General features: G+C 28.1%; 1 protein-coding gene across 1 annotated transcript in view; it reads left to right on the top strand.

Annotated features, from left to right (window-relative positions):
- Nucleotides 1-9,272, top strand: part of LOC100159581 (DNA-directed RNA polymerase III subunit RPC5-like) — a 17,767-nt gene extending 8,495 nt beyond the window's left edge. Inside the window, exons 6-7 of the mRNA XM_029491387.1 lie at nucleotides 6,582-6,745; nucleotides 9,024-9,272. Coding sequence (XP_029347247.1) covers nucleotides 6,582-6,745; nucleotides 9,024-9,132 — 273 coding nt within the window. The 3' untranslated portion in view covers nucleotides 9,133-9,272. The remainder of the gene's footprint in view (nucleotides 1-6,581; nucleotides 6,746-9,023) is intronic.
- Nucleotides 9,273-17,296: the final 8,024 nt, after the last annotated feature.

Below are 17,296 nucleotides of genomic sequence, written 5' to 3'. Positions count from 1 at the left end.
TTAATAACACGATCATATAAAAAAACAACTGTACTTTACCACTCCATGTAAATTTTTCGTTTTTTTTTTTAGAGGGGGGGGGACTTACTCATATTAACTATTTAAGAACAATAGTGCAATCAGAATTTGTCAGTCAGACTTAGTGTCGAAGTTATGGCCTAATGAAGTTCACTATTTTGCGATTTTTACGCATTCACGCATCACTCTGGTTTAGTGCGCCTTTTAAGAATATAGAACGATTGTGCAATCAACATTTGATAGCCGGATTTCGTTTTTAAGTTGTATACAAAGGTATTTTTCGAATTTTGCGTTTTTATGCATTCGCACACAGCTCTTATAGTTAATTGTCTTTATGCTATAGATACTAATCTATTATAACACAAAAATAGACCCCCGGAGCTAAAATTGTGGGCAGACAGACGACTTAACCTAACCTTGTTAGTAAAAGTAACACGAGTATAATGACTCTAGTCGCTAAACTTAAGAACCCTCCCTCCGCCAGCCGGTTCCGGTCACTAGACTCTCGTTGGATGGGCTCGGCCCCCAAATATACGGGACTGAAATGATTGTGCTGTAAGTAAGTAACAACAACAACCTATTCTTAAAAATAAGTAATAGGTACTCATTAATAATTTCGTTAATATATTATGTCTCAAGAATAAAAAAAAAAAAATCGCGAAAGATGTGATAACGTAGCGTTGCGCCGAAGCGTAAAAAAAAACTCAAAATTGTGAACCTCCAAAAGCCATAACTTCAAAACTAAGTCCGCCCGACAAATTCTGTTTGCACCATTGTTCTAAAATGATTAATATGAGTAAGTTCCAAAAAAAAAAAAAAATCGAAAAATCTGCATGGGGTGGTAAAGTGCACTTTAGCCAATATTATAAGTTCTAAGACAAATTTCGTATTCATTTTCATATTAGGTCGAAATATTGAATTACGATTTAAAGATACATCATATATTATACATATAATATGCACTCAATTAATTAAGTTACCTACTTGTACTACTCTATATCAGTAATAATATAATTTATCATCATGGATTCAATAAACGAAGTATGATCTATTCTAATTTCTATTTAGTCAGAAAGAAAAAAAGTTTACTCGTTAATTATTTTTTAATATAGGTTAATTAATGAAAGAAAAGACAACTAAAAAAATGTGTTCAGCTACTTTACTGACGAAATTAGAAAACACAATTTTATCAATAAATGCAACCACGTTCAACTAAATTAAATATTTATTGGTAATAATAAAAAATTATTTAAAACATTTGAATGCTTACACCATTGCGCCTCATTTGGCAACTTCGTTATCAATTTTACGTGAAATCGTAAGTACATAATATTAAATATCTTCATTTTTTAAGAAAATAAATTTCACGATATTCTAAACATTACTTGAGTATGTTGACAAAACGTGGATAGCCAACTGCATAGAAAACGAAGGTAGCCACATAAGTAATGTAATTTTGTTAATAATAATATTAGTAAAATATATATATTAATAATATCTTTGTATTGTATATATAAAATACTATCATTTTCATTAGGTACAATTTATTACTTTACCTTGGTACATTAATTAAGATTAAAATTCGCTAAAATCCGCTACCACACATTGCAGTATATAGGTACCTAATTGTTTTTTCCATAATTTGACTATTTTTGTTCTCTGGCCAATATAATAAGTATCACATTAACAGTTTTTTTTAAATATAGGTACCCACTCTGAAACATTTTCGGACGTAGTTCATATCAGACTCTGACAATTTTTTTCATGGTCCAGATGGGATACCATATTCCTTTATTCAAAATCTACCAAAGCAAGGACACGAAACACTTCTCGAAATTTATAATATAATTTGGGACAAAGGCATATATCCAGACCAATGGCGCAACGCAATTGTTATACCCATCCCAAAACTAAATAAGAACAAATTCGATACCTCCAACTATAGACTCATTTCACTCATCAATACACTAGGCAAAACATTAGAAAAAATAGTTAACAAGCGCTTCATTTGGAATTTGGAAACATCGAATATACTAACGATTGATCAATGTGGATTTCGAAGAAATCATTCAACTCTCGACACCCTATCTTCCTTACACGATGATATTTGTAACGCAAAAAAATCAGAAGCAACATCTCATACTAATAGCCTTAGACTTAGAAAAAGCATACGATATGGTATGGTTACAAATAGAGCCCTTCAAATTATTCAAGAATGTGGCATAAATGGTAAAATTTTTATATTTTTCAAAATTTTTTTGAAAAATCGTACAATCCAAGTTAAAGCTCACAATGAATTATCAAACACCTACTTAACTGAAAACGGCCTTCCCCAAGGTTCAGTGATCAGTGTAACAATGTTCCTGCTTGCCATTAACAATATATTTAAGGAAATACCCAAACCTACAAAACACCTTCTTTTTGCCGACGATTGCCACATTTATTGCAGTGGACAAAATATTAAAACCACGATGGAAATACTACAACAAGCACTTAATATTCTCCAAAATTGGTCAAATAAGACTGGTTTCAAATTCTCTCCAGGGAAAAGTAAAGGTATTTGTATCCACACTCGTACGACAGAGAACCAACAATTATACCTTAATAACTCTGAAATACCCTTTTGCAAATCCTTACGCGTGTTAGGAATGATCTTTGATAGTGAATTAAAATGGACCCAACACTTAAAGAAACTTAAAAGCTCTTGCAAAATAAAAATGAACATAATGAAAACACTTTCAAATCACACTTGGGGGGCTGACACAAAAAGCCTTCTAAATATTTACAAGTCATTAATACTGTCTCGGATAAATTACGGATCAATTATTTATAATTCAGCCAAAGAGAACCTACTCAAAATATTAGATCCGTTACATAACGAAGGTATTCGCATTTCAATAGGAGCACACAGAACCAGCCCTATCGACATTATTTTATGCTACGCTGGAGAACTACCTCTCAAACTCCAAAGATAAAAAGACATACTCATCTACGGCATAAAAAGGAAAAGCACTCCTAACCACATAGGATACAACAACATTTTCCAAAACCAAAATAAAACCCCAACCAACATATCCGGGAAACAAATACCACCCATACACGTCACCTTCTCCCGTTTGTGCACAAAGTTTAAAATCAACACATCTATTATAAATAAAATTACTTTCCCAAAATGTTCACCTTGGCTTGGAAAACCCACATAAATACCGAACTAACCAAGTTTAATAAGCATGAAACAAATTCGACAATCATCACGTCTCACTTCAAAGAAATCATCCAGAATAAATACTCCAATTTTTCACAAATTTATACTGACGCATCTAAGTCCCAGCATGAAACTGGCTTTGCTATCATCAAAGAAGAAACCAAAATCCTGCACAAACTTCCTCCGGAGAGCAGCATTTTCACAGCAGAAAACTATGCCATATTAGAAGCAATCAAATCAACAAACCTGACACCTTCAAATAACAATATTTTAATAATAAATGACTCATTTAGTGCTCTCCTAGCTCTCCTAAGCCTCTTCTCGACAAATGAAATAACCCAGAACATCCAAGCCGAACTACATTCTACAAAAAAAAATATAGAATTTATGTGGGTACCTTCACACACCGGCATTGCCGGTAATGAGACGGCCGATAAGTCAGCAGACAAAGCAGTTAAAACCATCTCACATCCAACAATCACTGACATACCGGCTTACGACATAAATGTTTCCATTAGAAACAAAATAAATATGACATGGCAAAGTTACTGGGATTCTGTTCCGCCTTCCAACAAATTAAAAAAAATCAAAAAATGCACCCAAAAGTGGCACCATATCCATAATTTAAACAGACGACCAGAAGTCACTCAAGCCAGAGTAAGAATTGGACATACTTCTCTGACCCATTCTTTTTTATATTTTTATTTTTATTTACAAGATCCACCACCCATATGTAACCAATGCCAAGAAGAACTAACCATTCAAAACAACACATCATCCTTGACTGCCCAAACCTCCAAAACATCAGAAATACTTTATCAATACCCAACAACTTAGAAGAAGCTCTCCATGAAGACAACACCATAAAAATCTTAAATTTCCTTACACAAATTAACATTGTACACAACCTTTAATCAATATGTATTCTGTACTCATAATTTAAGACTTTTGTATACTTTTAAATGTTAACTGTAACTGTTTAAATGTAACTCACACAATGTAAACTGTTAATTTTAAATGTAATTATTAATGTAACTCACACAATGTAAAATGCATACATGGCTAATAACCCCAGACGTAGAAGCCTCTTTTTTTTCTCTCAATAAAAAAAAAAAAGTTTGACAAAAAAAAATTATACAAATCAACAAACATGACCGATTAACCAATAGCAACCGATATATATAATACACTGTTGCGCCACTGTTATATTTTTTACATCCAGATTTCCTACTTTTTTGGTGGATTTTCATAAAATTTTCTTTCGTAAAAACTTTCTCCTGGAAATTATGAACATCATAAAAAAATTTAATCTAAATCGGACCAGCCGTTCTTGATTGTTGAGGTTACATACATTTTTCACGCTCCATTTATATATATATATATAGATTTATTGACAGTTGAGCTACATGTATGGTATACAATTTTAGATTCTGAGTGGAACGATGAATGTATTGATTTTACAATGATGTGTGTTTTTTTATTTTTTTTTATTTTTTATTTCTTATTTTTTTTTGTGTTTAAATTTCCCAGTAGTTTTCAAAAGCGCCGGGAAAAACAAAAGAAAAATTAAGGAAAAACGAGAATTTTTACGCAAAATCTGTTTTCGAGAAAATCGATTTTGGTTTTTGGTGTAACTTTAAAAAAAATGACCGTGGATACATGAAATTTTGACTGAATGTTTAAATTTCCATTTTCTATACACGATAAAATTTTCAAAATATTTTGACTTATTTTGAGCTCTTTACGGACATTGTCAGTTTTCATTTTTTTTTAGTTTTTTTTCTAAAAATATCAATAAAATTTTATTTGTTTATCAAAAAAGCTTGAAAATTTAATAGAAGGCTCCAAGTATATTGTTTCAAAGGCAGATGAAAAATACTAAAAATCCTTAGTCACAGTTTTTTTTTATAAGCATTTAAAGTTCAAAAATTGACAAAATATGGAAAAATCACGAAAATTAGCAAATTATTTTGAGTTAAGAATTCGTAAAAATTTTTCTTTTTAAATCTAAGATTTTAAAATGTAATACAAGATTCCTTATAAGATTATCTACCTTTATCAAACAAAAAATATCTATAAGAAAGTCAAATTAAATTTTTATGATCGTTTGAAATTAAAATTTTTACAACATTTGATATTCACTCGATTTCTCATGTAGCGATTTCCTTATTTTGTTGTATTAAAAAACGAATAACTGTAGATACATGAAATTTTACTGAATGTTTATCTTAGCATTTCCTATACACCATACAATTTTGAAAATATTTTGACTCTTTTTGAGCTGTTTACGGACATTTTCAGTTTTAAATTTTTTTAGTTTTTTTTTCTATAAATATCAATAAAGTTTTGAAAAATTATTTTGTAGTTAAAAATTTATAAAATGTTCAATTTTTGTATCTAAGAATTGAAAATTTAAAACAAGATTCCACGTAAGTAATTAATTCTGTTACCAAAAAATCTAAAAAATACATTTACACAGTTTATTTTTATAGTCATTTTAAGTACAAATTTGTACGAAATTACATATTAAAAACCTAGGATAACTATTTTAGTTATTTTGTTGTGATTGTATAATATTATTCGTGGGTACTTGAAACTTCTAAAGTATACTATTATATATCTATGATAGTACCACGGTTTTTTGTTGATGTATAACGCGTTATAAGTACCTAATAGATATTATGATATGATTAATTTTAAATTTATTATAGGTACCTATTATAGCTCAATTTTTTTTTAATACCATAGATAAATATATATATGTCTAATACATAGACTGATATACCGTCTCCGCTCAGAATCGTTTTTCTTATACAGTGATATTATATCATTGAATTCAAATTTAATTCTATCCATTATACAGTGTCCCACTTGTAACCTGCCGTACAGCAGAGCGACATCCACTTACCTACCTTTTTAGATATCAATTCACTATAATTTTGAAACTAACGGAACTACACATGTTCTGCTGACCATACACTTTGCTATGTTACGTACTTGTAAGACAGAGACAGTAAATGACGGCGGCTCAACGTCCTTTTAAAAAAAGAAACTATTATTAGTTGATTTTCTCCTAATGCGCAACTATAAATTTTAATTGGCAGGATCATAGATGTTCTATAACTACTAACAACTATTTTTTGTGAAATGTAATATTATTTCCTCATGAATATTTTATTATAAATTAGATTGAAAATTTTATCAATTTATGAATAAAAGAATGTTATTTTTTACTGTAAACTTATAAGATCCTTTCATTTGTTACATAAACTACATAAAATTATAATATACTATGAATTGGACTACCCCAATTTATTATAACAATATTCATTTATACATATATTCATTATTGTTTAAGATTCACTTATTGGATTCTGACCAGATTGTCAATCGTAAAAATATTGGGAAAATATTTAATGCACCACCAGAAGAAGTTATGGATGTTTTGAACTCTGTTGCAGTACTGGACAAAACCAAAATGTGGAAACTGCTTGTTACTGATAATGATGGATTTTTAGAAAAGTATGTCTAAAAAATTTTTCTTAGAATAATACATTTTAATGGTATGACAAGGTAAACATACATTTTGACTAATGTCTCAATTTAAAAGATGGTGAGTAAAAAAGATGATTTTTAAAATTATCTGTAATATTAAGAGTTATGATAGAAAAAAAAATTGATGACGCAGTCTTTTTTTTTTTTTTGTAGTAAAAGAATATTTGTCTTATCAATTTTTAGACTCATAAGAAGGAGAGCATAGTTATAACCAGGGCTTGGAGGTTTATTTGATAACCCTTAGAACATTAAAGTATAAAATACAATTTTTTTTTCAAATTCCCTGATGTCATAAACATATTTTGCTAATTTTGGCATCTTAACTGTTTTTAGTGCTATTTTAGTTAAATTATCATATATGAATGGAATCAAACACATTTTATTGAATTTATTTATTATTTGCTTATCGATAATGCATAAAATTAGTATTTAAACTGTTGGAAATTTATCGCAAACGCTCGTATATTGAAGTGATTTTTGTTTAATAAAGGAACAGCAAGTATCTTATTCACAACAGTGATCACTATATATCTATGGTATATTTATTAATTATTATAGTATTATACTTTAACTATGATAAAAAAAAGTATTTAAAGAATAAAAATGTAAATGTTTTTTTTTACATATTTCCCTATTTTAGATTCTGAGCAGAGCGATGAATGTATTGGTTTTACAATGATGTGTGCTTTTTTAATTTTAAGGCAGTTCCAGTCTCTTGTGTTTTAAGGATATTAATATACCCAATTTAACAGGATATTAACACAATTTAACATTAAAATGACTTGTAAGTGTGTGCAAACTAAATGAACATTAGTATGAGCGAGTTTAATCTGTAATCGTTTTCGGCCATTATTTCCTAGAAATGTCCTGAAGTATAACAGTAAACCCTCATTATACCGCCCAGTAAATTGGTCGTTATTTATATTCGTTGGCAATTAACTTACGTACGTGCAGGCATTGACGAAGATTTTAAATTATGATCAACTTTTTTAATTTAAAATAAGCGGTTTTTACATCAATAAGCTAGACAAAACTGGAGGAATTTAGTTTGACGTATTTTAAATTTGAAAACGGATTATGATTGATCAACAAGTTGACTAGGTTTTGCCAGAGGCGACTTTTAATATTCCAATTATTGTTAGTATCATGATGAATAATATAAATACCAAAATATCATATTTTTATTATTGGATATCACAACTGAAAAAATAAATATTCAAAATCGCCTCTGGCAAAACTTAGTAAACTTGATTACCATAATCCGTTTTCAAAAATAAAATCCGTCAAACCAAATTCCTTCAGTTTTGTCTAGCTTATTGGTCTAAAAGTCACTTTTTTTTTCAACACTGGAGCCTCCTTAATTTTTTTAATTGTTTCTGTCATCACCTTTTAGGACAGCCTTCATCTTCTTCAACAGTATCTTGTCTCATAGTAATGTGAATCTACTTTGAGGGGTCAAAAGTAAAAAATTCCCAGTAATTTTTATAAGCACTGGGAAAAACGAAAAAATAAATCAAGGAAAAACGGGAATTTTTACTTAAATTTACCCATATTGAGCTGTTTATGGACATTTTCAAGTTTCAAGTTTCATTTTTTTCTTTTTTAAATGTAATACAAGGCTATATATTGTTACAATATATAGTAGTTGAAAAATATTAAAAATACATAGGCACACATTTTTTTTGTAAGCATGTTCAAAATTTGAGAACATTTATCAAATTTAAAATGTATAAATGATTTTGTAGTAAAAAATGTATAAAATGTTCAACTTTTATAGCTAAGGATGGAAATTTAAAACAAGGTTCCACGTAAATAGGTAATTAAATTACTTTATTCACAATAATATCATTAAATATATTTAGTATGTACTGACAGTCTTCGCTCAAAATCGTTTTTTGTATACAGTGATATTATATCATTGAATTCAAATTTAACACCATCCATTATAGTGACCTACTTGTAACCTACTGTACAGCAAAGCGATACCCACTTGCCCACATTTGTATTTATTATATCGCAAATGTTGACGTTTTTAAGGAGGTACATTTTTTTGAGCGTTAAATAGTATCTTTTTTATTGTTATAACAATGTATTAAATGTAATGCTTGAATGGTCTTTAGTACTCTATTAGTTCATTTATGAACTAAAGCTAAACTTTGTAACTTGAATTGATTATAACTAGTAATTACTGTTTTCTCAAACAACCCAAATTAATAATTTATGTGTTTTTTTTTTTATGTACTAGTGTGGACAATTATAATGAAATATGTAAAGAACAAAGTTACTGGTGGACAAGAAGAGTAAAGCAAATCAATACCTGGCTTGAACAGAAATCAAAAAAAAATTCAATGTAAATTGTATTTATTAAATACTACTTTGTTTAATTTTTCTTGACCTATTTTTTCAAAATTGAATACAAAACTTGTAAGTGTGTATTTAACTAACTTCATGTATAAAGTGATAAGCAATTCAATGGATATATTATATTGGTCATAAGCAGGGCTGTGAATTAAATGAATTTGTATGTTTTTCTTGCTACATCATATAAAAAAATGGATTAGGCCAAAATGTGTTTTGACTTATTTATTATACTATACTTTTCTCAAAATAAGATCTTGACCAGGCGACGACCAGTTTTCGTCGGACAGCGGTCACACAATTATGGTAAGATGCTGTCCCCACTACGGCGACGCGTCGGATGCTGCCACAGTATAAAGCCACGGGGCATAACTCGTTCGCCTGGTCACCGTTTTATTTTGAATAGAGTATAGGTTTAATACAAAACTTTATTTTGCATATTATATGGGTTAGGAAATATTATAATTGCATGTTTTCATGATTTATTGTATTAATGCTTATTTTCTTAAAATGTTTTTGTTTTTTTTTTTGGTCTATCCGGTCTAAATTGGTCTAATAAACTCGTATCTCATAAAACCAACAGTAAAATCATGATTGTTCTGAGTTCACAAGTCTGTTATCACTTATTCGTTAATACATTCGTAATCTTTTACAATCCAGAAAAATTAATAGGTACCTACTGAGTTTTAATTATTATTTATTAATTCAAACAATTTATTTTTAAATATCTTTTCAACATTTGTATAGAGCATTTTTTTTGAATTTTAAGTGCATATTTTGCCTATTTTTACTGCATGCATATTCAACACTTTTTTAGTGCATTCAATTCACAGCCCTGGTCATGAGCTTAAAAGTTAAGATGACTGTTATTGTTATCAATACTGTTTCACCTCTTAATCAATCAACTTTTAACTTGAGTTAAACTTAACTAATGTTTCGATTGAAGAAAACATACATTTTTATACAAAAACTGTCCAATCTAAAATTTGTTGTGAATCGAATTATACTATGAAAGCGACTTTAGTTGTAAGGTAAAACTGAAGGTGCATCCACAACTTAACTTTTCATGTTCCTGTTACGTGTATTCAATAGGTACCTATATAAGAAATATTACTATTAAAAAAATAATGTTATTACATTATTTCATAACATAATATTCAAATATACCTCTTGACCAAAAATACATTTGACGTAAACAGTAAACATATGTTTAAATTTTCCATAACAATCGTTAAAGCCTCGTCCAGACCAAAGACAAATTTGTACATAAACATTTTTCAACGATAATGTCAAAAACTGTATAAATTGTAACATTTATTAATTTGTAATAAGTCAACTATTCTTATTTAATAATACATCTTAGTTAAGTAAACAACGTACAACAAACTTTTCCAACGCCTGCTAAAAATTATAAAAAATATTTATTTTTTGTTAGTGACCTATAACTTTCAAGTGTCAATTAAATGACATGGCAACATAATATATGAAGGTATCTGTAGAAAGGTGTTTGGAGTTGTCAGCTAGGTATATACTATATATATTTATTATATTACTATATATAGACTTATAATATATACATACGTATAAATTGAAATACTGTTAGGTATATTCATAAAAAAAAATTATGTAATAAAATTGTTCAACACAATAAACGTCAAGCCTTAAATGTACAAATGCTTAAGTATATACATTGGCTTTCTAAAACAAATAACAATTGCTATGATTTGTCGTCAAATTGCTGCAGTGTCAAGTGACCCGAGAATAGTTAACAGAGTTTGGTATGTCGTTCGAATTTTCATTTAGGCATTTAGCATCTGAATCTGGGATTACATTACTAACCAAGCGGGGAAAATATGAATCTACCTCCATTTGTCCAAACACTGCTCAATGGGTACGACTTTTCCAAAATAATACTTGTTAAGAGAATGTTACAGTGACATTTGTGATTTCAGTTATAATAGTGCGTAAAACGTACGCAAATTATACGCTCAGCAGAACACGTTTAGCTCCGTTAGTTTCAAAATTAGAGTGAATTTTTTACCTCTTATAACATTTATAGGTAAGATTATTATCTAGGAAATCTCATGGGCTCTTTATTATATTCTATCAAGCCTGGGCATAAACGCGTTAAAAAGTTAAAAGTTAAGTTAATTTTAACTTTTAACTTAACTTTTTTACATTTAATTTTCATAAACTTAATTTTTAACTTAACTTATTTTAATTGATATTAACTTAATAAACAACGAGTTACTTTTAATAAAATTCAAGTTAAGTTAATTTATAAATAATTAAATAATAAAAATAAAAATTATTATTGATATTACATAACCATTTACTAGAATAGGGAATTACAAATATAGTTAAATCAAGTATAAATCAATTTATAAATATAAATATTTTACTGAAATATAAAATTGGCTATATTCTCTAACAGTTTTAGACTTTTAGTACCCTGAAAAAGTATTCAGAGTTTAAAATTAAGTACATTCTTAAATACCATGTTATTTTTATTTAATAATTTAAAAAAATTGCATAGTACTTATCTGTATTAGTGTATTCATAAATCAAAAGGTTGTATTTGTTTTGGCATTTTCAATTTTGTATTTTTTTCATACCTACTTCATAATTCTATTAATTCAGTACCTATGTATAGAAAAGCTATTGGCTATTTCCTGTGTTCAATAATATTTATGATTTTTATTATTTAAACCATATTACTGGGTATTTATAAAGATATTATAAAAAAAAATATAATAACTTAACTTATCTTAAGTTAATAAGTTAATTGAAAATGTTCATATAACTTTTAACTTAACTGAGTTAAAAAAAAAATTAGGTTAAATTTTAACTATTAACTGAGTTAAAATGTTTTACATTAACTTAACTTAACTCAGTTAAAAATTATCATTAACTTGCCCAGGCTTGTATTTTATTATTAAGGCAAGTTATGCGTATTTTAAAATTGTAAATTGTTTGTACATCTTACAATACTCATAACTCGCTTTAAAATTAAAATACGATAAAAAGCCCATGATTATACCTAGATTATAAAAATAATCTTACCTTTAAATTTTATAAGAGGCCAATACACTCTAACTTTTAAACGAACAGAGCTAAACGTGATCTGTTGAGCGTACAATTTGTCATGTTACGTATATTATGTAAGACGGAGTTTGCACTATGGCTGTTAAAATCGCTAATTATAATGTTTGTCCTATTGTCTCTGAAATTGTGTGGCTCTGTGAAAATGAAATTAGTTCCTGGGGGTTTATATACCAACGATATAATGATCTTTCTCAGGTCGGCTGTAAGAATTTCTATGTTGTTGACACAGCTTATGTAGGTGGATTTCACTTGTGTGTTGTCTTTCACAAAAAAACACTTCCATATTTTTTGTGCAGACGTTCGATGATGAGAATCATGCCTTTTGTGTTCTATTCCTCTATGTGCCTCTCGTAGGCACAGCACTTCACAACTATATTCCCTCACGATTTCCGAAATTAGGTGTTCATTCTCCGGTATGAGTCCCTCGATGTCAAGGGATTCCAGCATCATATATTCATACATTACATCATACAATAAATACATGTATAATATATATTATTATCATTTATGAAAATCTATGTTTATATGTGTATATTTTGTATTTTTCGTAAATAAATTATTACGATTTTTACTATATAATTTTTAAATGTTTAACTATTTGGTTTTTTTTCTTATTATTGAACTAAATTTCATATAAATATGCGTGTTGCGGGTCATGTTGTGTGCTTGTACTTTATCTGCTCAGTGCAGTATATAATATAAACAATATAAAATTTACTCAGTAACAATTTTCCCCCTGGATACGCGACTGCTATAAGTAAGGTTTTAAAATTTCATGCATTTTTCATGAAATATTTCATTTCCATGAAATATAAAAATAAAATGTTTATTATATCTAAAAGTTTATAGTCGTCAACTTCCAAATAAAAATTTTTAAAAAGTTTGTTTATTGTATGAAACAAAAATAATATGTAACTTTGTTTCATATAATTTATAAGTTGTTTAATAAATCTATAATAAAACAAATTTAAACATTGCATTTTAACTCTTAAGTTACAAGCTCATAAACAAACTTTATATCATAACGTAGTGTTGAGAGCCATGGCTCTGCTAATGCAAATTATACTATATTATAATATATTCACAATGTATAGACACAAACCACTCTTAATAGTCGTTAGTCGTGCCCTTTTACAATATACAAAATATGATCTATGTATTAAATAAAGAGTCGAGAGTAACTTCAGCCACATACAAACGTATATTATATGTGATTTTAGAGATTTTCGTCCAAATTCTTAATTTAAAGAATATTGTTTCATATAATAAAAATATATTGTGATGATGTATTTTCGATGTTTTAAATGGTACAGTCATGTTATATGCATATAATATATATCATATATCATATTATAAAGAGCTTTGTATACAATCTTCAAAGTTTATGACCGAGTGAATATATATAGACATATCTTATATTATATATTATATAGTTGTAGTTATTATATCTAATGTGCACGGTTTTAATGTTTTAATCTTCTAAATATATTATGTGGTTTTATCCTGTATTCGGGGCCGTATTGCGGTTTGGTGGCGCCCCTGGCGATTCACAGGATTTGCGCCCCCTCCCAATTAAAAATTTGCATTAGTTTAAAAAAACCATTAATTGAAATATAATATAAAACATTTAAAAATACATAGTTTAGATCAAGTAATAACTAATAACTTTTAATAATTTTCCCACAATTCTACGGAGTGGCGACATTTAGGGGGGGGGGCAAGGTGGGCATTTGCCCCTGTCTGATTTTAAAAGGGCCGGTTCCCAGTTGTTGCCGTTTTACCATTATTATATTTTATAAGTGCAAAAACATGCCTATTTTATAATATTTTCAAAAAATATTATACTATATATACTAAGAAATTATTGTCACATTGATACATTTTTACTAATTGATAGTTGGAATATATTTATATTTAGACCAAAGCTGGGCACTAACTAGTTAGAAAGTTAAAGTTAAGTTAGAATGTTACTTTTTAAGTAACTTTCTAACTTAACTAGTTAGTTTTAATTCATATTAACTTTGTAACTTAACTAGTAGAATTTAATGTGTAAAATGGTCTAATCTAACTTGTTAGAAAAAAACTAGGTAACTGTAGTTATTATTTTTTTTTTTTCATTTCAAATGAATATTTTATTTTAATTAATATTTAAGTTCTCATACTGTTATGTATATTTTTTATTTTGTTTCACCCTTTATGTTCTAATAACTGATAAGTGATTTACCAATTAATTGAAATTATTACTTATAATTAGAACATTTTGATCAAATTACTAGGTGTTTAATTTAATTTTTAGTTTTAATCAATAATTTAAGTTAAATAACTTATTATTTACATTTCAACAAAAATGTTTTTTAATCTATAAAAAAACTAACTTCTAACATCTACTCTAACTTAAGTTACTATTTTCACAAAACTAACTTCTAACTAACTGAGTTAGAAATTTGGACAGTTTCAGAAACTATATATTATAATATTTATTTGTAAATATATCGTATACCTATATAAGAGTAATAGAGTATAGGCTATAAGTGATGAATCAGGTAAAATTGATTTATAGATAATGTAGTTGATATATATTTTCAAAAATAAAAAAAAAGAAGATATCCTAATAAACTACTACCTAATATTATTGTTTATCAATATAAATATTGCCATATAATAGTTTGTAGACTTTTAACTGATATAGGTAGTTATACAATTGTTTTTCTAAAATATCTGCTACCTTTTATTTAAAAATGATGTTACCTAGTTAAGAAAAAGGGTATCATAAAAAAATGTAAGCAGTCAATATTATGTGGTTGCGATCATCGAGGCAAGCAGTTTTTTTTTACCCATTCGGGCCGGTCAAAACCTTTGCCCCCCTCTATTGAAAACTGAAATGACGCCACTGATTCTACGAGGCCTGAGAGTTATTCCTGTGAAGCCATTTTTGTTTATATAATACATCGTACATTCGTACCACCCTCCCAAAAATAAGTATCTGGCAGTAGATTATAGAAAAAGTATTAAAATTGAGGTAGTAACTAAAATATGAAATTTTATTTTCAAGTTCGATAATATTGTGGAAATTTTGGAAAACCGGCACCGGTACCCTTAATTAATTTAACTAGGTAGGTACTCTTCTTAAATATTATAGTTCGTATGAGCGCGAGTGCTTAAAAGCTAGAAAAATGAATTACCATAATGATGTACCTACTCACGTAAAACTTTACGTCAACGAAACTACGTCGACACTAGGCAGCAATTCAACAGAAAATAAAAGCGTTGTACTTCGAGTGCACTGTACTTTATATATCTTTGGTATAGTAGACAATAATAATTTGTTGACGGTTTTATTTGAAGAATGAATATAATAACGCGATAGCCGATAGCGATAAGTCGATAATACGACTGGCCCGACGGCCGACAACACAAAACGATAATAAAGAAGTTCAAATAACATTTTGCTAAATGCCTAATATCTGTACGTTAATAGTTATGCTATAAATATATCTATGTTTCTATATTGTTCGCATATCAATATCAAACATACTCATAAATATAATACATATAGGTACTCTGAAAGAACGCCGGGTGGCGGACGAAAACTGGTCGAAACCCGCGCATGCATTCCCACCACAAGCGTCAACATAAATAATTTTTATATAATAAAAATAGAGCGAGGCTCTCTTATGGTAAGTCAGTAAAATAAATATACATTTTTCAAATGTTACGTGAAAATATTACATAAGTACCTAGTATTGAAATTTGCGCCCCTCTTAGAACTCTTAGAATTGCGCCCCTGGCCCATGCCCTCTTGCCCTGCTCTGAATACGGCCCTGAGCCTGTATTTTATCTGAAGTGTTTGGTTTTTGATTCAATGATTTTTGAAACGTAAATTAATTGTGTTCTAGAACATTAAAAAAAAATTTTATAATACCTACATATTAAAAAGATAAAAAATAATCAAAATATTTTTAAAATTGTATGGGATTTAAAGAAAACCATTAAACTGTAAATAAATTGTCATCATACCCATAATAAGTTGAGACTAAAGACTTCAATGAAAAGAGTACAAGTCGACCTAGTTGATTTTCCATCAAATCTTGATACTAAATTTAAATATATTTTTAATTATCAGGATCATAGTAGCATATAAGTGGCAAAATTTTAAAACATTTTATAGGCGGCATTCGTATATCTAGGTACCGCGGATCACTGATCTAGATTATAGATTCTTCATAAGACTTTTTCGTTTTATCATAAAAAATTAATTTTTCCATCAGTGACTTATTACAGATGTTAAAATGTTTAAGTATTGTATGAAACATATACGCAGGGCTCGAATTTGAAAAAAAAAATCCGTTTAACGTTATTTATTATTAAAACGTTACAGAATTTTTGAGTTTATCATTATTTAGATTTAAAACGTTATACATGTTTTGAGATTATCATTATACAGAATTAAAACGTTACATATTATGTTATGCGTTTATCGTCAAAATTTCAACTTCAGATGCTTATAAAAAATAATTGTGCCTATGTATTTTTAATATTTTTCAACTGCTATTGTAACAATGTATCAGGAGCCTTGTATTAATTTTTTACACTTTTTGGCCCAATAGATAAAACTTTTTGATATTTATAGAAAAAAAAACTAAAAAAATTGAAAACTTACAATGTCCGTAAACAGCTCAAAAAGAGTCAAATTATTTTCAAAATTTTATAGTATATAGAAAATGCTAATATAAACATTCAAAAAAATTTTCAAGATTTTACAGTCATTCGTTTTTTAATTACAACAAAATAAGAAAATCGTTACGTAAGAAATCGAGTGAATATCAAATGTTGTAAAAATATGAATTTCAAACGCTGATAAAAATTTAATTTGAGTTTCTTATAGACATTTTTTTTTTTTGGTAAAGATAGATTATCCTATAAGGAATCTTGTATTACATTTTAAAATCTTAGTTCTAAAAAGAAAAATTTTTACGATTTATTAACTCAAAATAATTTTCTAATTTTCGTGATTTTTACATATTTTGTCAATTTTTGAACTTTAAATGCTAATAA

The sequence above is a fragment of the Acyrthosiphon pisum genome, chromosome X (genome assembly GCF_005508785.2).
Source record: "Acyrthosiphon pisum isolate AL4f chromosome X, pea_aphid_22Mar2018_4r6ur, whole genome shotgun sequence".
NCBI lineage: Eukaryota > Metazoa > Arthropoda > Insecta > Hemiptera > Aphididae > Acyrthosiphon > Acyrthosiphon pisum.
This window is presented reverse-complemented; position numbering and strand designations above follow the sequence as displayed.